General features: G+C 40.1%; 2 protein-coding genes across 8 annotated transcripts in view; one reads left to right on the top strand and one right to left on the bottom strand.

Annotated features, from left to right (window-relative positions):
• sh3pxd2aa (SH3 and PX domains 2Aa) overlaps nt 1–10280 on the top strand; it is a 110911-nt gene extending 100631 nt beyond the window's left edge. For all 5 annotated transcript variants that reach the window (XM_042431793.1, XM_042431787.1, XM_042431780.1 and 2 more), the window contains one exon: nt 79–10280. In XM_042431793.1, coding sequence (XP_042287727.1) covers nt 79–2094 — 2016 coding nt within the window. In that variant the 3' untranslated portion in view covers nt 2095–10280. The remainder of the gene's footprint in view (nt 1–78) is intronic.
• Nucleotides 10281–13660: 3380 nt separating this feature from the next.
• Nucleotides 13661–27959, bottom strand: part of neurl1aa (neuralized E3 ubiquitin protein ligase 1Aa) — a 72494-nt gene continuing 58195 nt past the window's right edge. For 2 of the 3 annotated variants that reach the window (XM_042424083.1, XM_042424096.1), the window contains exons 5-6: nt 17912–18061; nt 13661–16960 (exon numbers count right to left, since the gene is read on the bottom strand). In XM_042424083.1, coding sequence (XP_042280017.1) covers nt 16719–16960; nt 17912–18061 — 392 coding nt within the window. In that variant the 3' untranslated portion in view covers nt 13661–16718. The remainder of the gene's footprint in view (nt 16961–17911; nt 18062–27959) is intronic. The other variant, XR_006098450.1, reaches the window with a different exon arrangement.

Raw genomic sequence — 27959 nt, 5'->3', positions numbered from 1 at the left:
ATAACCCATTCTAGTGTTTGACAAATATAAATGAAAAATATTCCCTTAAATAGTTTTTATCTTCCTTTTGTTGTGCAGGTGATAGAGAAGAACCCCGGAGGCTGGTGGTACGTGCAGATTGGAGAGATGGAGGGCTGGGCCCCCTGTTCCTACATCGACAAACGCAAGAAGCCCAACCTCAGCCGTCGAACCAGTACCCTGACCCGACCCAAAGTCCCACCCCCAGCTCCACCTGTCAAAAAACAAGACTCTGAGGAGGCTCCCCCTCCCCCTAACTCTGCCTCCAAAGTCTCAGAGTCACCCAGCAGACCTGTGTACGAAGAACCCGAATATGATGTTCCTGCAATTGGATGTGAAGGTGAATCGGACACAGATTCTCTGAAGGATGAGCGCTCCCTGGATGTGAAGATCAGCAGTGTAGTCAGCAACAAGTACCGCAGTTCCCCTCCTTCCAGCAAAGCCTCTCCTCCTGTCTGCAAGGCATCTCCAGTTTTTAGCCATCGAAGGACCTCCTTTAGATCTGTAGAAGAGGTTGCTAAAGAGGAGTGTATCTATGAGAACGATGGTTTTAGGCCAAGCAGTGGCATTGAAGGAACCAAAGCCAAAGGTTCCAGTGAGCCCAACTCCCCAAGGAGCTATCATTCCTCTACAGTCCCGCGCAAACCCTCTGGATCTTCACCTTTAGCCGGTAGACCCATGAAAACCATGACGCCAGAGATGAATCGGCGAAGCCAGACTTTGGGCAGGCACATAGATATCAGCCTCAGGTCCCAAGACAACAGTCCCCACTCATCATCAGATGAACTGAACAGAGGCCCCAAGAAAGGCTCAGGCTTTAGCCGGGATGTGGAGCAGAGAATAGGTCAGAGCCCCTCTACCAGGCCCAAGCCCTCTGTGAGACCTAAACCACTCCTGACCAAATCAGAGCCCCAGAGTCCTGAGAGGATGGACATCAGTTCTCTGAGACGCCAGCTGAGGCCGACAGGTCAGTTTCGACATGGCCTCAAACCTTCTCGTGGGGACGACTCTGAAACAGCCTCTGTTATCTCGTCAGAGGACTCAATGTGTTCGCGCAGTACTTCCGATCTCTCCTCTGTTTACTCTAAAGGGAGCCGTGGTGACTCCGATTTGGAAGGCCCCAGTATCTACCGCTCCCTTGATGCCTACAAGAAGGCCCAGGACTCCGAGGTCAGCTTTCCAGCTGGGGTTGAGGTCGAGGTTCTGGAGAAGCAGGAAAGCGGTTGGTGGTACATCCGTTGGGGTTCTGAGGAGGGCTGGGCTCCCTCATATTACCTGGAACCTGTCAGACAAGTGGGTGATGCTGGTGGTTTAGAATCAGACGGACATGGGAGTAGTGGAAGTAAGTCCAATAGCCTGGAGAAAAACGAGCAGCATGTTTTGGCCCTCAATAACATCAATATTCAGAGTCTGACCACACAGCATCAAGGCTTGAGGAGGAACACTCCACCGATTCCTTCCAAGCCTCCTGGTGGCTTCTCAAAGCCATCTGGGATGGTTAATGGAGGTGTACGGATGAGGAATGGGGTACGCCAGGTGGCAGTGAGGCCTCAGTCTGTATTTGTGACCACAACACAGCCAGCTAAGGACACACATTACATGACAGGGTCCCTTAGGCGAAATGACTCACTTGGCAGGAGTGATCACTACGGTTCTGGTTCTGCCACTCTTGGTGTCCGTCGAAATGCCTCCTTCAGCACCGTGCGGCCACATGTGGTTGTTGAAAGTCAGACAAGGCCTGCTGAGCACTCTAGCCTGGGGTCCTCAGGAAGTGGATTCAGCACAAGCAATGTCCAGGACGCTCTTAGAGTTAGTCAACGCAATGGTATCCCTGTGTCCACAGTCCGGCCCAAGCCCATAGAGAAGAACCAACTGATCCACAACAACCTTGGCAGGGATGTGTACGTGTCCATTGCTGACTATCGTGGCGATGAGGAGACTATGGGTTTTACTGAGGGCACCTGTCTAGAGGTCTTGGAGAGAAACCCCAATGGATGGTGGTACTGCCAGGTGCAGGACAGCCTGCTTCCCCGCAAGGGCTGGGTCCCATCCAACTACCTAGAGCGGAAAAAATAAAACCAATCTACATCTTTCCCCTACCCTTCACCATAGCTCCCCTTTTTGATGTCTCCAAGGACATGGGTGGCATCACTCCTTAAGAATGTTACCCACAATCTCCCATAAGCAATATGTCCTTGAAAATGTACATTTATGAAAAGACTGTGTGTGAAAAGAAAGATGTTTTAATCTGATAAGGAAGGACACTTTTAGTGCTGGTTTACTAAAATGTATACAAAGAGGAGTGTAAAGATTTTAAGTATTTTGCCTGGGAATGAGAGACAAATGTGGGATTGACCACATTTACGAAGGACAATGTCTTTGAGATATGAAATGGTATGATAACCTCTAAAAGAGGTGTTGCATCATGTAATACAGAAGTTGAGCAGGGTAATGGCTTTGCTTATTCCTGCCCATCACTGACTATGATGGCCAATAAGTGCCTTTTGTATTTGATCACCTAAATGGAAATCCTAAATGGTGGATGGCAAAACATTAAATCAACCAAATCTTTTAAATGTGCCATAGGCCTATGAACACCACCAAGAGTATTTCCATAACCAATTAAGTGCTCTACTATAGAGTGCAAACAAAATGGAAAGTTTCGATTTGGAATTGATCCAATACACAGTTAAAGAAGATAGAAAAATAGAGATTTAAGGGACTCAAGTCACCAGAGAATTTACTCATCTTAAGCCACAGTCATCAAGAAAACAAACCAACATTTAAATCTCTTTATTAGTGGTTTTGTTTAGTTTCATTGTTCATGTTATAATGTCTTGTGTTGATGCAAGTCTTCCTTAGAGAATTATTTCTGCTTTCTTGTGACATCTATTTTCCACCGACAGCCAAGAATTGGAAAAGTGAAAGCTCCTGGCTCATGTCTTGTACCATCTGAAGTGACATTGGCAAAATATACTGTAGGTGCTCAGGTTTCATAAATTGGCATAGTGTTTTTGTAATTCGTCCTCTCAGAGCCCCACAGAAAACATTAATATTCATGTTTTTGATCTCAGATATCTGGGATAACAAATACATGATATAACCTGTGAAGCTTGAAAATACCAGTCAGATATTTTATTTTTCTGGAAAATCAAAGAAACAACTTATAACTTGAGTGCTCTCCAGAACAAAACCACCTTATTTGGGTAGCTGAATAACTCAAAAGTTGGAAACAATTAGTTTACAAATGTTTAGGTATACTGTAGTGTTTTTATTTCCAGGAACAATTGATTTTGTATATATTTTGTTTTGTATTCATATAATAATACCGCTGTTGCGGAGATGTATTAAATAAGTACTGGAAATGCGGTGAAATAATTGAATCCCAGGGACATACTTGCATAGCCCAAAATGTGATCAAACCAAAGAGGAATATCATTCATTGGCTGTTTTTTGATATTTTACTATTTATTTATGGTACAAGTAATGCAGTGTATTCAACAAAATGCCTAAAACGAGGTTTCTGAACTGAAAAAAAACCTTTTCCTATCAATACCTGGAATCACTTGAGACATTTTATAACAACTACAGATCCATTGAAGCAAGAAGCAAATTTTAACATTAGATATTGCTGTGCAGTATTAGTTACACCGTTAAATTTAAGGTAAGATAACTGAGTTGTTATCTTATTCGAAAGTTGTTTAGATATTTCTTTACATCTTTTTATAGTTAGGTGGGATTTAATATAAAACAAAGATCATATAAATAAAATGTAGCAATCATCTAAAAATTGAGGTAGAAAACAAGTTAGAAATAACTCCAAAAATGCAGAAGTGAAATATTCAGAGCTCATTTTCAATTTTCAAGATTCAAATGGCTGATGTTCAAGACTGCTGAAATACATTTTCTAATGAACAGTGTGAGCTCTCCATAGGAGACTGAACACTTAACTTTTCATTATGTTTCTGCTGGACAGTATCATATTATTAAACAAAGTACAGTACCTGCTAGATCGCAGTTATCTATTTTAGCAAAATCATATTTGACTTTTTTTTGTTTGTTAAATTGTCTGTGATCGCACAGTGACAATAATGAGGAATGAAGTGGTTCTGTTTTGTGAATTAGTGCACTTTAAAACTGTTTTTATAGTGCATTAATGTAAAGATGCAGTAAATACCCAGCATATTATTTATGGTATTGTTTTTTGGTATTATTTAATTTCTCAATTCTTTCTTTGCTCACCTCAAATGAGAAATTTAACTCTTTAATACAAGAGTTCTCTTAGTGACAATAAACATACCAAAGTCTCTTTGAGTAGAATTGGAGGAACAGAGACCTCTTGTGGATGTTAAAAGGTACTACGACATGATTATGTGATTATTTATTCCATCCACAAGGCTTACCAGCCATCCTACCTCAGTGCAATAAGAAATGCACTGCTGGTCAGTGAGTCTGCCCAAAAACTGTACAGAAATTTGATGTTTTGTTTTTTTTCTTCATTTTTTAAAATCTCAGTGCAGCTAAAAATATTTTTGTAGCGCATGTTTTGTATTGGGCAATAATTTATTTGTGAAAATTTAAAACGTTTCTTTTTTTCTCTATGCTGTGTGCTGCAACTTTAGCAAATCATGGGCACTTCCTTCATCTTTATTGTGCTTTACATAATGCCTGATTTTAAGTATATTTATTATGATTAGTTATATATTTTATTATAGTTTGACAATCAGCTTATTCCCCCTTCAAAATATGACTGTATGTCATTATACAGATTATTATTGTTACACAAATTGGACTTCAGTCAGCTTAATATGCAAAATGCAGACTCAGCTGTCAAAAACAACAACAAAAAAATCCTCATTTAGTTGATGAGAATATGAGGTATACGCATTTATTTTAATAGATACAATTTTTAATATGTTACGTTAACATTAATGAAAATTAAACAATTAGGATGCTGATACTTGCTGTAAGGCCACGCCCCCCCCCCCCTTCCCATCCAGACGAAGGCATTATGTAAATGTGTTGAATCACTCTTTAACATTTCGCTTCAGCACATATTATTATTGTATGTTGCTTTGTTTGATTGAGCTAAATTTACTTGGCTGAAATTGCAAGGGAATCATTTTGTGTCAAGCCTATTATTTAGCTGTGTTGCATCTATCTTTATTCATGCTTTTCCCTTTTTTCTTATTACCTAATTTTGCCCTTTTTGTCAAATTCTGTACCCACGAGGAAATGTGCAATAGAAAAAAATGCAACATGCTTCAACAAGAGGAAAAATATTGCAGGTCTAGCAAAACATAAACAATGCCATTACATCTGTTGGGAGTAGATATCCCTGATCAAACTGCCAGTCATGAGCTTCTACCATCATTTCAAGCGTGTCATATTTCAGTCCGTCTAAAAGAGCAGATGTGAAAGGTCCTAAAAGCATCAGAAAACTATGAACCACAGTCATTGGACCAAAGCAGTCATATGTGACACCTCATTATCTCCTAACGTGATGGACTTTTATACTAACCAACATGAGAATCTCTCCTCCTCCTGCCCCGGATCAACAGTGGACAGTGATTTATGAATGGCATGGCATAAACCCACTGACCCATTCTGTACTGACATTACAGCCATCTGGGTCTTCTTCACAGATGGAGAGCCTTGGGCCCATCATCAGGGGCCTCAGCAGCCCTGCTCTGAGCTGTCACATTCGTGCCTGAATGGAATTTTGATAGTTTCTTGTTTTTGTGTTGTTGTTTTCTTTTTGTTTTCCCTCCGGAGTGTGTCCTCTCTCCACCTACGTGGATGCCTCTCTTGACATTTATCCCACTGTTGTCAAACCAAGTCAGACTTTTTCCTCACGAATCACCACAGCAAAAGGTGACATTTGGAACCATTTGTGACGGCGGGCAAGGAAACGTCAACAGGAGAGTGTCGGCAGTAAACAAGAGACCGGGGAGATGAACGCTCCTTCAGGCCATATCAGTTCAATCCTTCAACTTCCAGGATGTACGCCAAAAATAGAAAAACCTTTTTTTTTTCCTGAGCCCCAGGCAGGCCTTATTGGTGTGAGCTGCAGGTGAATACGTCATTGTGCTAAAGACTCCCTGTATGTACAACACACAGAGTTCTCTGTCTTGTCAGGGAGGGCTTGTGTGCATTTTGTTTGGATAGTTTGTAGTTAAACTCCACCTTAAAGGAAAATTATGATATTTCTCAACTTGGTTCACATTCTCATGATTGTGACTTCTAGTTTCTGACTACTGGTCATGCTAACGTGGTACTCATCACCTCCTTTGTAAAGGTTTGACACGTGACTGCAGCAAAACAACATATAGCAAGGGCAAGCATGTGCTGAAGCTCCAACCAGCTGGCTAACCAAGCTAGCTGTTTGGTTAGCTAACTAACAAACTAACTTTTCTTATTGTTTCATTTATAGCATTATTGTATTTCAACAGAGGTAAACACATACTACAAATAAGTCCTGAGAAGCTTTGACATCTTTATAGAGGGGGTTAAAGCTCCATTTTCCTACGTTATGCTGTCTTGCGGCATGGTACTCTTGCTGACATCCCGCATTTGCCTCCATTGTTTGTCTCCATTTGATTTAGCTCCTCACTTGATTTGAATAATTATAGTCAGCCACCAAAGTGAATTTCAACAAATCTTCTCTTGTTTGCTACTACTTCTCTAGCATGAACTCATGCTTAATCAAGAGTGACTTACATGTAAACAAACCGGGGTATGCTTTTTAGGCGGCATGTTGCCCTTGAAGTACAAAAGCTAATCCAGGGAGCTAATTTCAGTCAGACTCAGAGACAAGTATTTAAATGATTTATGTAAAACTAAAGTTTATTTGGAAAGTTTTAGTAGGCTCTCTCGGCTTGTCCAGATACATGTTGTTTTGCTGGAATTGTGTTTCCCAAATCTCTATAACTGAGGTGGTGAGTGCTAAGTTAGCACTCACCACCCCAGATCACAATTATGAGAATAAGAACCATGTTAAAAATAAACCCAAAACAAAACAGAATTGCCCTTTAAGTTACAGTTTCCTTTTTCAATCATGGCCCACCAGTTCAGCCTGTCTCAGCTACACTGCTCTTGAACCTGTGTGCATCCACACGGCAGAATGGAAATGGAATTGGTGGAGGCAGTATTTTTGCTTTCCACCTGCGCAATGGAGTTTGTGTGCACATACCAGCACACACTCTATGATGAGGAATAGTCATTCAAGCCAGAGGAAATATATGAGTTTCTCGACATATTCCCGAAGGCCAGCCAGGTGAGACAGCTCCGCTACACTTCTACCCTGTGTCCCTCCCCGCTCTCTTTTTATTTTAACAAATGGCCAGGCAACCTCTCAGGCGTGAAGCACCTTAAACTCTGTAATCCCAAACACTAGCTGCTGCTGCCATAGCATATAACTCCTGGCTACACAACCTTTCTACTCCCCAGTTCTCTTCTTTTCTCCCCTTGCCACATGAGGCGCTTTCGGACCAGAGGAACTTTTTTATAGAACTGTTGGAGGAACTACCCCCTTTTTATTGTTTCCGCACTGGAAGATCTGGGAATGATCATAGTTCTTAGGCCGCTGTTTTAAGGGACTTTTTTAGCTCCTACCATGGTAGGTACTCTCCCAGCACAAGAGAAACCTTTAGTGATGTAAGTGTATGTTGATTGGTCGAACACATGAGCCAATGCAGCACTGGCAACAACCATTTTTAAAAACCTGTGTAAAATATTAGTCACGTAAATAACAGCTCCTAATGTTAGCCCTAAAAAATGGAACAAAACATGGACAAATGGACTGACAATGAAGTCCAGGCTTTATTGAGCCTATATGCGATGGAGGAAATACAACGTGATGGAGGAAATACAGCATGATTTTGTTGTTGTTGTTGTATCTCACGCAGAAGTAACGTTGCTACCAATCGCCGGCTGGTTTCCGTTACTTCAGCATTCCTATTGGCGGTGCAAATGCAAACGAAAAAAAAAATACCTTTGAAGGTATGTAGATCTTGGGGGAGCTCCCCAGAGGGTAGTTCCTCTCAGGGAGTCCCCAGAACTGTTTGGTCCAAAAGCGCCTATATATCCATCTCTCTTCTTCCTCGACATGGCCGAGTAGTCTGTTCCCGCTGCAGAATGATTGAGATATCTAGGAGGGTTTGGGGGAGTATTTGTGTGTGTTTTGCATGATGAGATGGATTGTTTGTAGGTGCACTCTGGAGAAGAGAAGTTAGAGGTCAAGGAGGAGATTTGTGAGAGTAGGATGCAGGGAGACACAAGATGGATCAGATAGTGGATTGGAGGAGACGAGATGAGAGGAGCCGTGCTTTGAGAGGAGATGAAAGGTTAGTGGGTACTGTTCTGTGCTCTTAAAAACCATCACCATGAAAACTGATTCCTTCCAACAGGGAGCCCGTTTTATCAAACTCTTCTACCCACCTTCAGTCCTAATGAGCACTCGGCTCCCGAACCTGAGCTGTGAAATCTCATTACTCCAAACAATGTTTTAATTGCAGCACTTGAAGTGTCTGAAGCTGCTCGCAAGAAACTGTAAGTCAGAGAGAGACAAACGAGTTCACACTACAGTAGCTCCTCTCAGCCTCATTCTCTGTCTATAGAATAACTTTACAACTGATCTTACATCTGATTTTAGCTTTTACTGTCAGTGTCTTCAGATGTAGCCCTGAGGGTGTTGAGAGTTGAGCTGGGTGCTGAATTACAAAAAAACTTTTTTGGAATAAGACCAAAAAGGGCTTCAAATGGTGTAGTCCTTGTCAGTTATCTCTTATTCCTTTGTGTGTTTGTTGAGAAAATAATTGAATGTTGTTGAAAGTGTAACATGAGTTGAGGGGTTTATTCCCGTCTAATGAAACAAGCTTTAATTTATAATGGAAAGAAATTTTAAAAAGTGTGTTGAAATGGAATCAAAAGTCAACAGCACCCAGCTCTGCAATGGAGGGATTGCTGAGTTAATAAAGGGAGTTGTTTGATAGAAGGAGGGGTAGGTTTGATAAGAAAGTTTCAGTAAGTGTGTGGTAGCAGGTTGGAGGTATTTAGGGGGATGATTTTGTAGGTTTTTAATCAATATCTAGTTGTTTAAATGTGAGAGAAGAAATAAAAGAACAAGTGAAGCTGCGGGGCTTTTTCTCAAGCAGTTGGATACAAAAAAAGAAAAAAAAAGAAAAAGAAAACAAAATCCCCAGCCTTCGAATCAGGAAATACTGATTATTTATGTCATTCTGAAAACTTCCTCACAGAATCGCAGCGGGCATCAGTGGGAGCTGTCTCTGAGCTCCAGAAAAGAGGCTGTGTCGAGGAATGAGGCACGCTGCTGTGTCTCTGTTGCTCTTTTCTTTGTCTCTGTTTGAATCCCCGTTTCTAATTAGCACAACAGTGTGTCTTAATTAACCTTAGCCAGTCTGATGATATTCCAGCACTAACAGCTTCCTAATCAAGGATATTGTGACTGCCTTCTGCCTCTGGTGCTGGTTGGAGCTCACTCAGCCATAGTTTTTGTGGTGGAGGCGAGCTGTCAAAGTGATTGATGTTGAGTGACAGCTGAGGTAGATTCATTGTAAGGTGGAGCCTGTTTAGCCTCAGTGTTGCATTTATAGAACAGAATTTGTCACCACCCTGCTGTGGAGAGCAGTGTGCCAAAAAAACTTGGAAGCCCGATGCCATCAAACTCTTGATGTGTAAATTCTGAAAACGCCATCTTCAAAAAGAATCCGTTACCAGCATGTCAACCACATGAAAAAATACAATAACAACTACAGGCCTGGCGTTGGACCAAAGGAGGTGCTATTCTTACTTTTTTTTCTCTCTTATAATTTTCTTTTTTAATAGGCTACCATTGTTATGCAAATTGTGTTGAACTCTTGCAAACTCCTTGTTTTCAAAAGATATGCCATGAGGAAGCTAAGGAGGCTTTATTCCACGGTACATGTCAGTGAATCATCCAGTGATGACTGATCAGACAACATCTTACATAGTGACACAAACCAATCTGTTCAAAACATCTTCACACTGTACACTAGTACATAAGGATGAATACAAAGGAAGAAAATACTGTCCAAATTCCTTTCTGATTGGAAACATTCTGCACATGTGCATTCCTTTTGAAAACAGGACATTTTCTTATCTACCGTTTCATTTTGACGAGTCTTGTTCCTTTTTTTTGTATCTTGTACATGTTTACATTGTATCTCGCATTGCCCAAAAAAGAGAAACAATATTAAATGTATTATCTTTGTTGTTTTAAACCGGCTCCTTTTTATTTGTCTCACACTTCCAGTCACATGTTCTAAAGCAGATAAAGAGCAGCAAACCCTTCCTGTCTATGATATATCTAGATAGTATTTGACAGTAATATTACAGATTGAGACATTTATCTTTATTCACCTCATTGTTCGGGCCAGATTAAGTGAGTTTAGATGTGGAAGAGCAGAACAATGTAGCTGGTTATAAATAGGGAGGCATGAGTTATGAGAGAAAAGTGTGAGGAGGTTGAGAGCGATGAATGAAGACGAACGAGCTCTCGGAGCCCCATTCCTCCACTAAAGAGGAGAGACAAGAATTTTTGCTCTCCTGTATCCAAACCTGTGTGGAGAGATGTATCACTTATGTCGAAAGGAACATAAAATATATGAATACCCTTCAGTCCCCAAGCAGGACCACAAATCTTCACCTTTTAGCTTTTCAGGTTTCCGCAGGTCGTGCTATCATTCATGCTTTTCTGAGACAGAAATACAAAATATGGAAACAAGAAATACCATGTGTACTGTATAAACATTTCCAGATTTCCCTCTATATATAAATAACTATAGCTGATTTTATCAGTTGCAATTCATAAATATTGAACATTTCTACTTGTATACTAACACTAACATATCACAATATAAAGATATTCAGGCGAAGGTGTTAGCTAACAATTGCCTATTTAGACATCCAGCAGACACGGAGCAACACTAGTATTCATTTGGAGTCATGTTTCTGTTTAGTATTAAAGGTGCAGTGTGTAGAATTAAGTAGTGTCTAGCAGAACAGACTTGGCAGAAATGGAATATAATATTCACACGTATCTTTTCATTAGTGTATAATCACCTGGAAATAAGAGTCATGTTTTTGTTACCTTTCGTTATCGTTAAGGAATGAGCCCCTTATATGTACATAGGGAGTGGGTCCTCTTCCATAGAGCCCACCAGTTGCACTGCCATGTTTCTACAGTAGCGCAGAATGGACAAACCAAACACTGGCTCTAGAGAGGGCCTTTCGCATTTTTCACAAGTTTCACAGCCACCGTTGGTTCTTCTACACACTTGGGAGGAGGGGGGGGGGGGTATTCAGTTGGTTGCAATCTGCGATCTCACCACTAGATGCCACTAAATCCTACACACTGGTCCTTTAAGTAAAGTTTAATATTCACTCTCTTGGCTCTGTCCTGATATCCACCACTTGAGAAAACTACCTGGTTCTTTAGCTGGTAAATACTTCACTATATTCTCCAGCTAGTTGCTAACTTTGTCTATTGTGAGTTTTTTCACTGAAATGGCTGCCTGCTGCTGGAAAAAAAGATAAGAGCGGTGAGACTGAACCAAAACAGTAAAGTTGGAGCTGTAAAAGCGAGATGCTAAAATTTTCTGTAGACCTTAAGGTAAATGAGTTGGTTAATAATTCTCTGTGGGTTTGTCACTATGTGCGACATTGTGTTATTATAGCTGAGCATGAAAGTTTGTTCTTGTCCTTAAAAACAGTAGTTTGATTTTTTTAAAAGGTCCACTTATTAGCTTTCTTTGGGACTTTCAGACACTTCTCACAGCGTTCTCCAACAGGTGTTATCATGGGGATAATGGCTTAAGTATAGCATTTGGTCATGTAATAACAGGTAGTCATATGTGGGGCAAACATGACCTCTGTTTAAAGATGGCCTTTGTTCTTTTTGTATTTGTGATGACAGTTGTATAAACTCCATCTACAGAGGAAGACTATGAGATGCAGTTCTAAAGCTTCTAAAAAAGTGGACCCAATTTACTAGTTTAGATTTTTTCTGAAAGAGGTAGTTGCAATGTTTTTAGACAACACTAACATTTTTGAATAAAACCCCTTACATATTTAACATACAGGCTTCCATACTACCTTATCTCCACTAGATGGCTCTCTTGAACCAGCCTTGGTTGCAGCTCTCCTCCTGACTGCATCAGTGCTAATAGGAAGAAATTTTCATATGAATAGACCTGCACATTACAAACTCAATATGTACGCTGACATTGAGTCTTGAGATTAAATTCTATTATGATTGGTCCTTTTAGCTTTTCAAACAGCATACTAATAATATTGGATTTTAACTCTGAAGTGATGTTCAGTTGAACAATGACCAGTGTTGGATATCCTCGTCTGGATTACGGTTTTCATGAGATTATGGAGGAGCTCTCAAGAGATGTCTGGATGAGGTGCTTCATTCTAATGCAGTCATTTTAGTAGCAGCAGTTTTAAAGAAGGTTGATACAGTAGTACTGTTGAGTATTTCCAGTAATCTTGATCCCCTCTCCCCTACCTGTCACCGTGAGGCCCCCCAGCAGCTGTGGCTGAGACAGAGGCTGTGGCACATGATGTAACGGGGGGCCGGGGCCCCCAGATGACTTAGCATTGTGTTTCACCCGGACCTCAAAGGGCATGGCTGACTACATCTGTGTCATAGGCTAACTCACATTTCAGTTTCTTTAAGTCTCAGTGTCAAAGGTCAGATGCACACAAACACTTTATTTGAGAAGTCCAGTATTACACCAGCACTGACGAAAGAGTATGGAACCTAAAGGAATGTAAATTGGTAGCAGTTTTGCAACAGTCGCCACAGTGTCATGTGTGCAACAACACCAGAGGCCCATCAGTATTTTTTTTCATTCTTTTTTTTCAGTGACCTGATCTTTAAATTGATGGTTTTAAAGATAACTTGATTAGTTCCAGCTGGACCTTGTTAGCTACAATTGCACTTAATGACCACTTCAGTGACAGGCAATTTGCAGTGAATCATTGCACAAACCTTATGGGTTGATGTTAGGACTTAAAAATAAATGGACAACCTTCAGTTAAAGCTGCATTAATCAATATTTTTATGTTATTAATGGATGAAATGATGATGTGTAATGTGATGTAACTGTCATCTAACTCTGGAGTTCCCCTTAGCGCTACAGGGCTTTTAGCCTCTTTTAGCTCATTTTGTGGGTTTTCCTGTCTGCAAAAAAAATCTGATAAACTGTACACTACCTTCGCAAAGTAAGTGAACATTCTGAAGCATTTAAGCTAAAGAGGGAGTTGGAGGAGACCAAACAGAGCTAAACGGAGAGTGAATATTGGACTTAAATTCATCAAGTGGCCAGAAACATGACTTGAATGAATGTCAGTGTTGCTCTGTGTCTGTTGGAGGTGTAATTAGAGAAATTAATGGTTTGCACATAAAAAGTATAACAGCTATAACAACTTTATGACCGTTTTGTTTACAGCTTGTTTTGCTGCCTCCAAGTGGCCAAAAAGACTAATGCAGCTTTAAGGTACACAACCTACAAATGTGGTTTAGTATTATATTCTCTTTCCTTTCTCTTATTTCAAATATGAGACAGAAATGTTTGCTCAAACACATCTGGAAAGTTTATTAACCACAGTCATCCGACTCACACTGAACAGCTCACATAATTTCAAATCAAAAAGAAAGAAAATACAGGTTTGCAAAGTACTTCAGCTGCTGTGTCACAACAGCCAAACAGAGCGCTATATAGTATTTCTAGCATTACACACTGTTTCCAGTCTACATGAACACTAACAGCGTTCCACTCCGATGCTCATCTACTGTTGGTCCCGATGTTCACGCAGGGTGAACAGATAACTCATGCATGACAAAAAGTAGTAAGATCTACAGAAAGAATCTCTACGTGTGCTGCTGTGTGATTGGCCAGACACAGAGGAGTCATATCGGTATAGTGGCAATGTAGAAGAAAGCAAACACACAAGAAAAGCAGAATCAGAGGAATAAGTCCACACATCAGTGATGGACAAATAAATAGCACATTACAGGATCAATAACATTCAAGGAGCCTGTGGAGTATCCTGGATGCAAAAATAAAAAGACAAAAAATTGAAATGGCATGGTGTCCGTTCAAAGGAGCATATAAAATTAACAGATGAAAATCTTCAGCCAATTATTTAGCTTAGTATGAACGGTGATTTAGTATGTTTGGTGTGGTCCAAAAATTGATGAATGTAAATGTTAAAAAAAACAAAAAACACCTGAATACAAGGTTTTGCACCAAGGGAATTACATTTTTACAATCTATTTTAAAAAAGAAAAAAAAAGATTTTGAGATTTGGTCGGAGTGTCTGCACAAAATAAAACATGCCATGGTTGAATCTCAGAGAGCAACGCTGGCCTAAACATTTACAAGATTACAATCAGTAGCTTTATAAAGTGACATTTATCATCACCATACACATACAGTGATGGCTTTCAGACTATAATGATAAGCGCTATAAATACAGAAGTGGGTAGTAGGGCTCCCTAACATAGGCTTACACACAAGAAGATAAATTACACAAAAAGAACGCCTGAAATTCAGGGATTGTAATAAAACCAAGAGTTTATATCTTGCACCCCAAAGCAATCAGGTTTTGATTGTGTACTGCAATATCTCTTATTGCTGCAAGGTACAAGAAAACCTCTATATTCTGACTTAAGTTGTCTATTAGAAAACAAGAATAAATTTAGATTATCATGGTTTTGGATAAACAAGAAAGCAAATATTAGAATCATAATCATCAATCCAAACAAACTTAAAAAAACAAACAAAAAAAACAGACAAAACTTTTTTTCTTTGTTTTCTTTTTCAATTCAAGCACACTGATAAAAATCATTAATCTCTCTAAATACATAAATTAACATTCAATGTGAGTTAACACTTCAAGCAGTAGCGTAATCAAACTGTAATGTGGGAGGATGGATGTGTGAAACATCACTGTCAGCATTTGCCGGTAAAGGACAGCTGGCAAATACCATAGCAGCAGCATAGGTTTGAGCCCAGTTTGTTGATTATCTACAAAATGAAGAACAATGTCATTTAAAAAACCGCCTCTCAACTTATGTATCTCTTGTAATAAGCTATTGTTGAGTCATTGTAATCGTAGGTGAAATTTGGGGGGATATCAGGGCATATTGTAATGAAATAGGAATCATATAGATATTCAAAATACGAGCTTTTTATACCCCTGCCCCTGAACTGATTTCTGTAAAGGATCTTTGCTGCTGGTGAAAAGCTCGTCACAAAGGTTATGAAACATTTTAATAGTTAAATATCAGAAATGTCATAGATTTACAAAAATAATTTTGAATTTTGTGTGCTTTTTCTCCTCTGAGTGAACATTTTGTGACGATTTGTGTCACACAACAGCATTATTTGGTAATTTGCCAGGGTTTTTTTTGTTTTTTTTTGGAGAGCGGCAGAAAGCACAGAATATGATACATTGGCATGTAACAAATGAACCTTCTGTGGGTTAAGGCAGGAGGCTGTGTTGTATCTGTGGTGGCTTCTGATACCATGGCAACAATCCTTTGACTTTATATGTTGTTATGGGAGCTATTTTTGAGGACCTGTCAATTTGTCATGAGCACTCACAGTGTATTAGGCATGGTTATAGGTAGAGTTTGGGAAAATAGTTCACATCTTCTTAAAAAAAACATTGCTGGCTGGCCCTGAGGAGAATCCAAATAACTGTTGTTTTTTTTTAAACACTTCCTGTTTCCTTTCAAGAATTCTGAGCTGCTGAGTCTGCTGGATGCAGGTTTGATTGTTTTAACCAATGAATGTCTTCATCCTCTCTGTCAGTAATGGGGCATTTCTGAGAGGATGATGCAGATTTCAGTGCAACATACCACATTGCAGAGCAAGCAGCTAGCTAGCACAACAATATAGCTACCACCAACATTTGCAATAGAACTACCATAAAGGTACATTAGATTATACGAGTACAAGAGGTGTTACAATCCTACTTAATATACTCACCGACTTGCATCTCTAAATACATCACTCACTGATAATCACCACGACGATAACAGAGATCCATCACTTCATCTTTGCGACGCCAGGCTGACTTCTCGTTTCCAACGCAGTGCAGCTCAGTAACACACAGACACAAGTTGTGACATACTGAGATATTTACCTGTTGTGGGTGTGCTTTTTTGACTGGTTAAGTCAGAAATACACGTCATTTTTCAGAGCTTCAGTCATCCTCTAAAAAAGTTATTACTGAGACATTCAGCCCCAAAGTGACTCATTTGCTTCGGTGCAAATGGGTGACTGTACAACATGGCTCAACAAATGAAATCATTTTCGAATTGGTTCAGTTTTTCCCTCTCCTTCAAAGTCTTCCAAGATCCCAGGAGAGAGCAAACACCTCTGGCAAGAATTAAGTTCTCATTGTCACTTCAAGTGCTGCCTCCGCAGGTTGGCTCTGACAGCAACTCTAAAGTGAAAGAGACCATCCCAATGAAGCGGTACCAGCTTCGGAAAAGGTCAACCGACAATAATTCTACGAAAATACCAAATCAAAGTACCAGAGGAATATTCCTTGAATTTAGACATCTCTTTCCCTGACTTTGGGATTTGACTCTGGGATTTTGCTGTTCATAGGGAGGCCGCCTGTTTGCTGTGGTCCCCTTACGTGCTCCGGTAGGTCTTGATGATGTCTTTGATCTGCCTTCTGCAGATGGGACAGCAGGCGTTGGACATTTTCTTGAGTTTGAGGCCACAGGTGTAGCAGAGACACATGTGTCCACAGGCGTAGATGACTGTGTCCACCATGTTCTCGTAACAGATGGAGCACTCGTCAGACCAAGGCCCACTGCCTGATGGGAACGTAGGTGACTTAGGGAGGCTGACTGGTGAATTTGGGGTTGTTCCTGTTGTAAAATTAAAAAAAAAAAAAAAAAAAAAAAAATATATATATATATATATATATGTTAAATAAGGAAAAATGGGAAAAGTAAAGTAGCAAAAACTTGATATCACAGGTAGATGCACTTGAAATGAAATGGTAGAGAAAAATGGTCTTTATCTCAGCTACTGTAAGATATATTTTCCAATAAATTACTCTCTAACCAGGAGTAGAGATACTATGTTGTGCTTGTTGATGCTGTTTTTTCGGCTGAGGAAACAATTGACCAGTCTGAGTTCTGTAAGCTTTCTACATGGTGACCACCTAACTACATCCGACAGAAAAATACCAACTTAAGTGGCAAGAAGCATGGATGTGATTGATGCAGCTATGCAGGTTGTTGTAAATTAACTTACACAAATAACAACAGTTAAATCAACATATTTCTGTGCTTTTCAAAGAGTTAACTGCTGCTAGCTAACATTGCGGTCAGCTAATATATCAATTGAAAATAATGTTGGCACAAAGGATAGTCATTTGCGAGTAACTGGTTCCACAAATATCATTTTCAGTAAATTTCATTACATTTCTCGGACAATGTCAGTACATTTAAAAGGTACAAAATACCCTCCTCCCAGCAAGAAATTGGCTAATATGAAAATGACATCGAGCTGAAAGGAAAAGGCATTTCAGTCAAGAAGTTTGTATCAGATTTATGTTTTGCAAATTCTCAAAAGACGCCTTGTTGCAACAGGCCCAGTTACATAACAGCCCTATGTGACATAACATGTGCCAAACATTTTCCTACATCCAGCTACACATGCAGCAGCGGTGGGACCATGAAGTGCTGGCCATTGTTTCTAACTACTGCAGGATGACATCTGCTCACTATCCCATAATGGCTTCCACTCAATCCCCTGTGGGGTGATTGATTCTCTGCTTCCGTAGTGGTAGCTCCCTATCTGGGTGTACCTACCCCCTGCTGAGCTGCAGTAAGCGGCGGAGCACAGGCCTCCGTTCAGGACCGGATCAGAGCTGCCGCTGCCCAGGGCACTGGGGGTGTGTGGCGAGGAGGAGGGCGAACTGGGGTTTGACGTGGCCCGTGGATCCCCGAGATGAGTGGAGCCTAGTCAGAGCAGATAAAAAGGATGGGGATTAGATATTTATGTCAGAACTAGAATTACTTCGGTAGCCAGAGACAATAAATGTTCTGGTGTAAAAAGTAAGAAGTTTAAATTAAATAGCAAAGACGAGGAAGCTGCCTTGGTCTAGAATACTGTGGACCAAATATGAATTAAAAATCCAATCCATTCTCTTAAAAATGACTTTTAATGGTTAAAGCACAGCATCAGAGATAAAAGAGCACCAGACATTACAGCAAATAGGTCTTCTCATGGAGGACTGTTCTTTTTTTCACCTTTTCTTTTATCTTATGTTTCTTCTTTGGCCTGCAGCAGTGCAGACAATGAACTAGAGTAGATTTCCTCAATTCCTTTTTCACTTTCCAGGCGTTACATTTATAGTCATGAGAGCGCAGAGAGAGCACTCCAATTTGTGATAGTACAGTCATTTTGGAAGCGTGCACATATTCATCACTGAAGACGAGAGCTCTTCTCTCTCTACTCTTTTAGAAAAGAGTATTTGAAAAGAGAGTAGGTGTCCTCCATTCTTTTCACGTCTTGTCTTTACATGATGGCCGGGGAAACAAATAGGAATTCCAAGGACAGGTTTAGGGAACACATGTTGGAATGCCAATAATGCCTAGAAAGAGGGGTCAGGCTTTTAGAGGCTCCCGTGTGATTGTCACGACAAACTGGACTCAAAGTCATTAATATCACACAAGTTGAACATGAGACCTTAAAGGCCCTGCAAACTTATTTTCTCAATCCTTTTTTACTAAGACTCATAACCAGGATATGAATAATATGTGTGCAGGTCAACTCCAGTCAGTAACCAGTTAGTCAGTAGGTCTAACAAAAATGATGAAGAATTACACCCTGAGATTAGAATGAATATAAGGACGCCCTGAGCTGAAACCCAAGCATTTTGATTAATAGGTATAGGCTTTAAATGAGCCAACTATGCTCCGATAGAACTCTGACAGTGTTGAGAGCAAGTGACCCACTGAGTCACAAAATATATGAAAACATCACTTTCAGTTTTATGACAGCTCCAGTTGTGGACAATGCAAGCAGAGCAGCTGTTTTGTGTCTGTTCCAGTGACATTTTACAGTTGAACCAAACTGCTACAGAGCTGCAGATTGTTGAAAATTTCAATATATGGTTACTGCTTAGATTAACTTAGTGTCTGTCAAAATGGATATTATATACAATACTATAGGACATTCTACAAAATTAACGGAAGCCAAGCAAGTTATATTTTCTTGATGCAGACCCACTGTATTCAGCTGTATATCATCTATATCATATCATATCTATTACTATAATAGTCAGGTTAAGTTCCATATCATATCTTGAACATGAAACCATGATAAGACATAACAAGAACTAGTGTGCATGTGAACATATTGATTGACAGATGAGGTTGGAATAAACAGTAAAAGATAAAAATATTATAAAATAAAGTATAAACAAAGTTTTATGATGGAGAGATGTCGAGAAACTGCCCTGAACATTTGATCAAATGACTATGTGAAATGTGGTTGCTTTTAGTGACAAACTCACAGTGCAATAACTAAAAAATGCAATAACTGCAGTTCTACAGAGCCTTTTAGCCTCTTTAAGTGCATTGTTTTTGCTGTAAAAAAAATCAGCTTTCATCAGATTAATTTCCAGACGCAACAGGTAGCTGTTTTCAGTAAAAAAAAAAAAAAAAAAGCTCTGGTAAACCTATTGTATGTTACCTGCTGTGCACCAAAACAGCAGAGAGAAAAAGTCAGCGACTAGCTTGTGAAGAAAAGTTGAGCAGTTGGTGGAAACCAAAACGGAGCTAAAAGAAAAGTGAATATTGGACCTAAATTTGTCAGATGACCAGAAACAAATGAATGCTAAAGTTGCTCAGTTTCTGTTGGATGTGAAAGAAATTTACTAACATATTAGTCATAGCAGCTTTACAGGGAGCTAACATCAAATATGTTATCAGCTTGTTCCATTCCCCCCAAGTGGCCGTAAACTGCCCAAAACTACCCAAAAAAGGCAGTATCAGCAGGGATATGCAATACTTGGTGTTTCATAAATATATAAAAAATACAAGCAAGTGTTTCCCACAGGCGATGTCACACTAATCTTATGGTATCTGTAATTTAAAATAACTTTAATAGTTTACCATAATAGGTATTGGAGAGACATAAAAATACTCAATAAATTAAGATGCAAATTAGCTGTCTTGCAGAGCAAGCATGTAATCATCCACATAGAATTCCCATCAAATGCTTTGCTGCTTCTCAACGCAAATGCAGATTACTTTAATTACCTTCCCTGTAGCTTGCTGTCAAGAAATAGCACACTAACAACTGCATCAGAAATCAGCTGCTGTGTGCACATTAGATATTTAACCATCCTATTTCAGGGTGTGTTTTTTAAAACCATCACTCCACTGTGATGACTCTAACTGAGGACATTTCATGGTGTGTCTGTTCTCCTGGACAGCTGACAGGAAAAAATGTGAAACCAGAGTCATCTGGTGTGGCAGAGTCACTGTCAACACTGACCAGTAACATCATGATGACAGCCCCACACTAACGAATGTCCCAGCAGTCTGCCAGCCTGCATCAGTTGCCATCTGTACCAGCAGTCTGATCAATCCAACTGATGCCCAAGGCAACAGACAGAGGCATGTTTCAGTGTAGGGCCCAGACAATAATGGCTCATTAGAATTTAGAGAAACGGTCCCATAACTGGGAGGTCATAAACTGCACTAGTGTGTTTGTCACTGCTGGTGTGTAATCATGTCACTGCTGCTCATGACTCTATATCAGGATCTGTTTGAAATGGCATGTTGGGGTGGGTGAGGGTCACGGGGGGTCGTCAAAGAATCTCTTTTGTTTGCATACCAGGGGTTGACCTGGTGCCGCCAAGCCCCTTGGTACCTCGATGTGTATATGTGTGTGTGATTTGTACTGTATGTACAGTGCTTAAAATGATGTAAGGGGTCATTTGGAGCACTGTGAGTGAATACATTTTTAGAAAGGGAGGCCCCAGACAGAATGACACTCCTTATCCAGGCAGTGAGTGTGAGATGCTCTACCCACTGAGATATACGCTGTCTATGTATAGATACGAGACAACAGCCACAAGTGCAAGCATACACTGGGCATAAGACAGGGAAACACCACTGACAGATTGCTACTTCATCAAAGAAAAACACAATTTATTGTCATCAACTCGCCTGTCTTGGAAAATTTTAAACCCTCCTGGCAACCTGGCGAGACAAAACAATGGGCCGTATTTTCGTGGATGTGCAATGACCAGAGCAAGCAATGCTCCAACTGTTTGGTGTTTTTCCTGACCTTGAAACTCACTTTGTGCGTCTGTTTGGTATTTTGGTGACCAGCGCAGACCATACAGTGCACAGGTGGGGGGAGAGGTGCAGACAGGTGGGAGGTTCATTCAAATGAAGCAGTGCAAAGACAGTTGTTGTATTTTGGTTGAAGTTCGGTCCTGGACATAGCGCTAAAAACATCTCAGACATCTCAGAACCACGTCTAGTCTTGTGGTGCAACGTCAATCCGCTGATGCTTTGGTGATTTTATCAACAAGATCATACTAAATACTTGCTGTAGACGTGTTGCAACAACGGATTAATGCTTTAAATATGAATAATTTATTTCAATTAAACACTCTCCAACCAAAATCAGCACAGAAAATAACGTTTAATGTTGTTAAAGCAGGAAAGTCAGTAAATCAGTCTGCATTGATCTATAAATGAATGTGGGTGATTCTTACTGTATCTGCTGTCCATAGCTGCTTTAAACTGTATGAAAGCTGTATGAAGAAACTCAGTTCATTAAATCCCTGCAGGATCTGAAGGCATGTTGATATGTTGATAAATCTGCAGCCTCTGAGAAGAGCTGCGCCAGAGCGCAGTGCCGTTACGCACAGCTGTTCACTGTGTTTACCTTCATTAAATCACCTGATGACACCAGGCTGCTGCAGTATAACCATACACACCTCTAAACACATCAGACTGGTTGCTTATAACTTGATATTCTGTTTTTTTATGAAGGAGACGTCATGTTAGTAGCTCATCAGCCTCTTTTTTCCAACTCTTTTTTTTAACAAGAGTAGCGTCTCATGTCTTATCCTTGAAACATATTGCGGCGCAAATGCTGTTGTGTAACTTTAATTACTAAACTATGTGACCATGTACAAAGTGAGATATATTAGAATTATTGCTGAAATAGCATCGGACTGATATAATGATATAAACTGTTTCACCAAATCAATTTCTTTATTTTTTTAAACTTCTATTATAGTAACTAACTTATGGAAAAACTACTCCATCTGTCTTTGGGTGCAGATTTGTGGTGATGTGTGTTCATGTTGTGACGCTCTGAACCATCCAGACATTTCCTGAAGAAAAGCTCTCTGTTTGCTGAGCCGTCCTTATCACGTGTAACTGTGATTGGCACAGCTGTTCCAGAGCTATGAGAGCAGTGATGTGACTGACTGAGAGAGTATTTAATAATCACCACACCCGCTGATCTATATTCACCTTCACCCAGCCCTTTTGCACGTTGCACTGCTGCACAGACATGAACCAAAATAGCAGCAGCACATAGAAACGCCCAGACTGTCCGTGTGCCTAACACCTACCACCTTGAGCTTGTCGTTGCACTTGCGCGGTTAAAATAGGGCCCATTGTCTTAGTATCATGTTTATAGCTTAAAGGAAAACTTGAGTGTTAAAACTTGTGTTTTACTTTCATATCGGATTTGATAACATTGTATTCACAAAAGTAACTCCTGCCTACTACTTTATTTGGAGGTAAAACCAGAAGTGAGTGCACCTATAATGTCGCAAATAATCTGTTATTACTTAGGAAAACCATGAATGGGCGCAATTATGGCAAGTAAGGCAGGTCAGAGATAAACCAGGAAGCCTGGCTGTAAACTGTGGTGGATGTTTACAATGGACACTTTGACTGTTTGACTCCTTTTTTCTCATCCTAATAAATATGACTGACCTGGAGGGTTAGATAGGCTGACAACAAAACCATAATGCTGTGAGGTGAGTGTTGATCAGTAAACTACTGTGCCAACCCTACAAGGTGCTGCTGCACTCATCATGTTTCACCTTTTATCGGATTACTCACCCTCAGGCCTTGTAGCACGAGTGGTTCCCCTGTGGGACGGAATCCTCTTTCTCTCTGTGTCCCTCCCTCCCTCCCTCTGCCCATCTCCCCCTGTTAATCCCCCTGGCAGGCGGGCACCTCCCATCAAGGGCAGCTGAGGCAGGATCTGTGGTGCCCATCCCTGATCCCGCCTGTTCACTACTAGATTAAAGCGACCTGTGTGAACAGCTGTGAGAGGCAGGCTGCTGCTCTGTGTCCACATCTCTCTCTACTGCTATCCTCTTCCATCCATCTAATCATCCAACCATCCATCAATCCGTCTTTAGCACATATGAGTACATCTATGGAGCGAGCCTCTTCCTTTAAAGCATGGGAGGTATGCGGAGTATGTGATGAGGGAGGTGGGTGGGGTTGGGGGTGAAGGGTGCAGGACGAGAGTTGGGGGCTTAAGTGCGAGTGTGCCAGCATGTGTTTGTGTGTGTAAGGATCACCCTTGACAGCCTTCTTGTGAGAGTCACAGCTTTTGGTCACATTTTAGAATCCAACCTGAGAGGAGGGAGGGGGTTCAAATAAAAACTCTTCAGACGTGTTTACAGGAGAAAGAGCAATAGAAGGGAGTAGAAAAGAAGAAAGAAGAAGAGAGGGAAAGGACCATTGCAAATAGTTTATGTTAACATTTTCTCAGTGAAAAGCTATCCTCAAACAGACTGTTTCCAAATGGGTGGCCGTTAATTTAATTGCAGAGGCAAACTGAGGCACCATCAAGACAAGATGTGCACTCAAGCTATGTTTTTTGTATGAGTTTAGATCAGATGAAAGGAAAGCAGCTCAGAGGGTAGTAGTTTAAGGTCATGGCTTACCCTGCTGCATAAATGTTAATAGTCTCTTTGTCTGTGGTGGAGATATTATCAGAGAGAAAAAAAGAGCTGTTTGGAGGGAGGACACAGTCATACATCCCTGAGTGATTTGTCTCTTTATCATGTGTAGTGTGTGCGTTTGTACATGTGTATAAACACACATATATATGTGTGCAGTATGCATGTATGCAGTGTTCATCCATTGTGGATAAATTGTGGGAGCTTATGACCAAAGGTCCTTTCCAGTATATTCTAGGTTTTCTAATAAAAGAAACAAGTGCTCAGCTTGCAGCATCTGCTCAAAAACTACTGCTACTACTACTGTAACAAATGAAAGAACATCATTGACAAATTCAACAACTGACAGTTCAGTAGTCTCTTCTGTAAGGACAGCCACTGTTTTCCTGCACTATAAAAGAAATTAAATATCGGTACAAGCCCACTGTTTTAATCAATATGTAACAAAATAATCAGTTACAATTCTGTGGACACATAGACTGAGAGAAAGTTAAGTGGAGCATGCACATAAGAAAGAATAGGCAATTGTTAGAATAGCACACAATGATACAATCATGTGATTGTATGCTGCCCTTTATACTTTATTACAGATGACTGTGGTGTGTGTATGTGTGTGAATGTCAGTATATACTGTATGTTTGTGTGTCAGACACCACAGTGAGCGTGAACATGTGTGATAATTGAAGGGATACAGAGAACAAGATAAGGAGTGCAAAAATTACCAAAATAATGAGGACAACAACAAAAATTGAAAAGGAGAGAAGAGACTGGCTGACATGACAGAAGATGAGAAGAGGAGGAGAGAGGAGCATGGCAGCTGCAGTGTATGAGGATGTGGGTGGTAAGACGCCTCACTTGAGCATGAGCGCGCTGACATTTTAATGGAATCTATAATACATGCGAAGTGGGTCACTGGATGGGTGTCCTATTTCCACGCCACAAGGCACAAGGTCTCCTCAATATCTCTCTCTCAAAGTTCAACTCTCAGCTGTTCTGTTTAGAGCTTTGTTTGATATAATCACATTAATAAGAGATATTTGGACAATACAGAAAAATACTGTGGTGACATGCAGTCTGTAAATTGGTGTATACCAGCAGCTGAAACTGTAGGTGATAGGTTTTGGCATGAAGATCTTAAAAAAAACATAGATTCTGTCAGTTTGTATGTATGTCAGACTAATCCACCCACATACTGGATATGTTTTAGTCCTGCCACTGGTGTGTCTCAAGGGAGGGCAGCTGGTCAGTCAGTCCATCTGTCAGTCAAACACTCAGATGAGAAGATTGACACTACTTTCATGTCTGTACGGTAAATATGTATCTGCAGCCAGCAGCTGGTTAGCTTAGCTGGTAACAGTTGACAACAGATATCCTGACTCTGTTCAAATGTGACAAAATCCTAATACCAGCACATCCAAAGCTCACTAATTAACACTTAATGTCTTGTTTGTTTTATCTGTACAAAAACATAAAATGACAAGTTGTTGTTTTGTCATGCGGCATATTACACTGAAAATGCTCCAATGGCTCATTCTGGAGTGCAGGTACAAACGACCTATGTGGTTGTTTAATTTGTAGTACTTGTTGACAGGGACTTGTTGACATGTGTTGGACTTTTTCTTTGCCGGATGCAGCAACTTCCTGGTATCCCTGCTGGTTGACTGGAAACCTCACTATAACAACAAGACTCCAGTAAGTTACTGTGCTTGTTACTGCTGGTGTTGGGGAGTAACTACATGTTACATGTAACTGTGTTATGTAATTATATTACAAAATAAATGTTATTGTAATCCATTACAATTACTGAGAAAAAATATGCAATTAAATTAGTTACTAATCAAAATGTTGGTGATTACAAAGGGGTTACATCTGAATATATTCTTGTTGTTAAAAAGCTTATATGTAGAGTATAACATTCATTCTGTTGCTTTGCATCTTTTTGCCATGCTAATTTCCAGACAACGTGGGTCAGCAAAGCTGTTGGGACAAATTTGAGTGCAACACCATAAAGGGTAGGATGGCTTACAAGGAGCTGTCTCTATTGCTAGACAGGCTCCATTCATTTGATAGTATGTACTCAAATATTGAGCGTTGTTTTTGATTGGTTCTCTTGTATGAATTTGCACTGCCTCTTGTCTGTCAATCAAATCAATCCGCATTGCCTTAAGCATCCTGAGTCTGCCATGCCTGCGACCAGCTGATCATGTAAGTAATCAAAAAAAAAAATCAAATGTAATTAGTTAAATTACTTTGATTAAGCACTTAAAATAGTTACATTACATATTTATTTATTTAAGTAATCTGTAACCTTTCAAAAGTGATCTTCCCAACACTGGTTACTGCTAATATTAGTTGCATAAACATGCGTAAAAGATATGATTGGCAAATTCCTTAAAAAAGTACAATGTAGTATAAAGTCAAAAGGTTGTTAAATGTAGCACAACAAAGCTCTGTAAACAGAACAGCATTCCTGCACATGCTCTTACACAGAACTACTTTCCAGAGACTAAAAATGGGATAGCTTTTATATGTTTTTGGAACCGTTTCTAAACAAACTACGTACCGAAACCCTCTGTTGCAAAGGAACATATCATCCAGTGCAACGGTGTGGCTCATTGATGTGTTTTTAATAGCTTTTGGACAACAACGGAGGCCTACAGCACAAAGGAATACGATATAACTTGTAAGTTGGATCAACTCATGGACTTGAGATTTGCTGACAATAAGAAAAATATAGAAAATTGCCTGCCTTCTCCTTTAAAAATAGCATGTTGCCATGCTAACAGTATGAATTTTAACATGATAACATAATTAATGTTACATGCTAAAAGTTAGAATGTTGACATAAAATGTTTAACTTGCATGATAACATGCTTATGCTATATAGCAATAATAAATTAGCATTCAGCTCAAAGCAAAGCTAAGCCAAAGCATAGCTGAGGCTGACAAAGTAGTTACTTCATAGACTTATTAAAGTTGATGTGTTTATAGTACATACTAGACATAGTAGAGCTGAGCCTGACATGCTAAGATGTCACAAAATGAACACTGTACACAGGACGGCCCCTTTTGATTCAGATAACAACATGGCCATTCCTCAGTCTGGCTCCACATTCAGAAGCAAATACATTTTTGCACAAATGTTAGTAACAATCTATTAGCTTCTTCATTTTTACTCCCTCCAACAAGCATGACGGCCTCACAGATCCCCTATTAACTTTTAGTCTTCTTCAGAATCTGTTTCTAAATAATTGTGACCAAATATGGTGTATGTTCTGATACTGAGACAGATGAATGTAGATTGTTTGCAATACCTTTCTTTGATTTAAAACAGGGAGTAAGTACTACCACTGCAACTAATGCAGTATTGATTTCATCTACAGTGTCATTTCCCTGTCCAAGCTCTCTTGGCTGACTGGAGCTACCATGTTTCTGTTTGAGTATGCCTGGTCCTATTAGAAAGGTCCATTACTTCATGCTTTGTTTGAAGTGAGAGTCCTCTGTGATGACTGATGCTTTATCTTGCCGTCCTGAAGAGCCGGAGTCCACTGGGGGAGCCAAGCTTTCAAGTTAACATCTCTCACTCCGAGCAGAAGGCATCAAACTCAGCCTGACTGAAAGCTAAATTGGTCTCCAGTCAACACAAAGCAATAGATCAAGTGTTGCAACAGTGCGATAAGAGATGCTTCCTAATTCAAAGCAGCTGGAATGTAAAGATGATTCACACCTGAGTGGAAATTCCAAGATTTGAGCTGATAAGGAGATGTGCCTCAGACTTGTTTCATTGTTCTGCTGTTCCTGTTTTGTTGTGCTGCCAGGGCTCTCTGGTTTTCAGTAAATTATTGTTAGAAATGCACATAGAGAAACCAGGTGGTCTGCTTTGCACAGTTGTCAAG

This window comes from Thunnus maccoyii, chromosome 2 (assembly GCF_910596095.1).
Source record: "Thunnus maccoyii chromosome 2, fThuMac1.1, whole genome shotgun sequence".
Taxonomy (NCBI): Eukaryota; Metazoa; Chordata; class Actinopteri; order Scombriformes; family Scombridae; genus Thunnus; species Thunnus maccoyii.
This window is presented reverse-complemented; position numbering and strand designations above follow the sequence as displayed.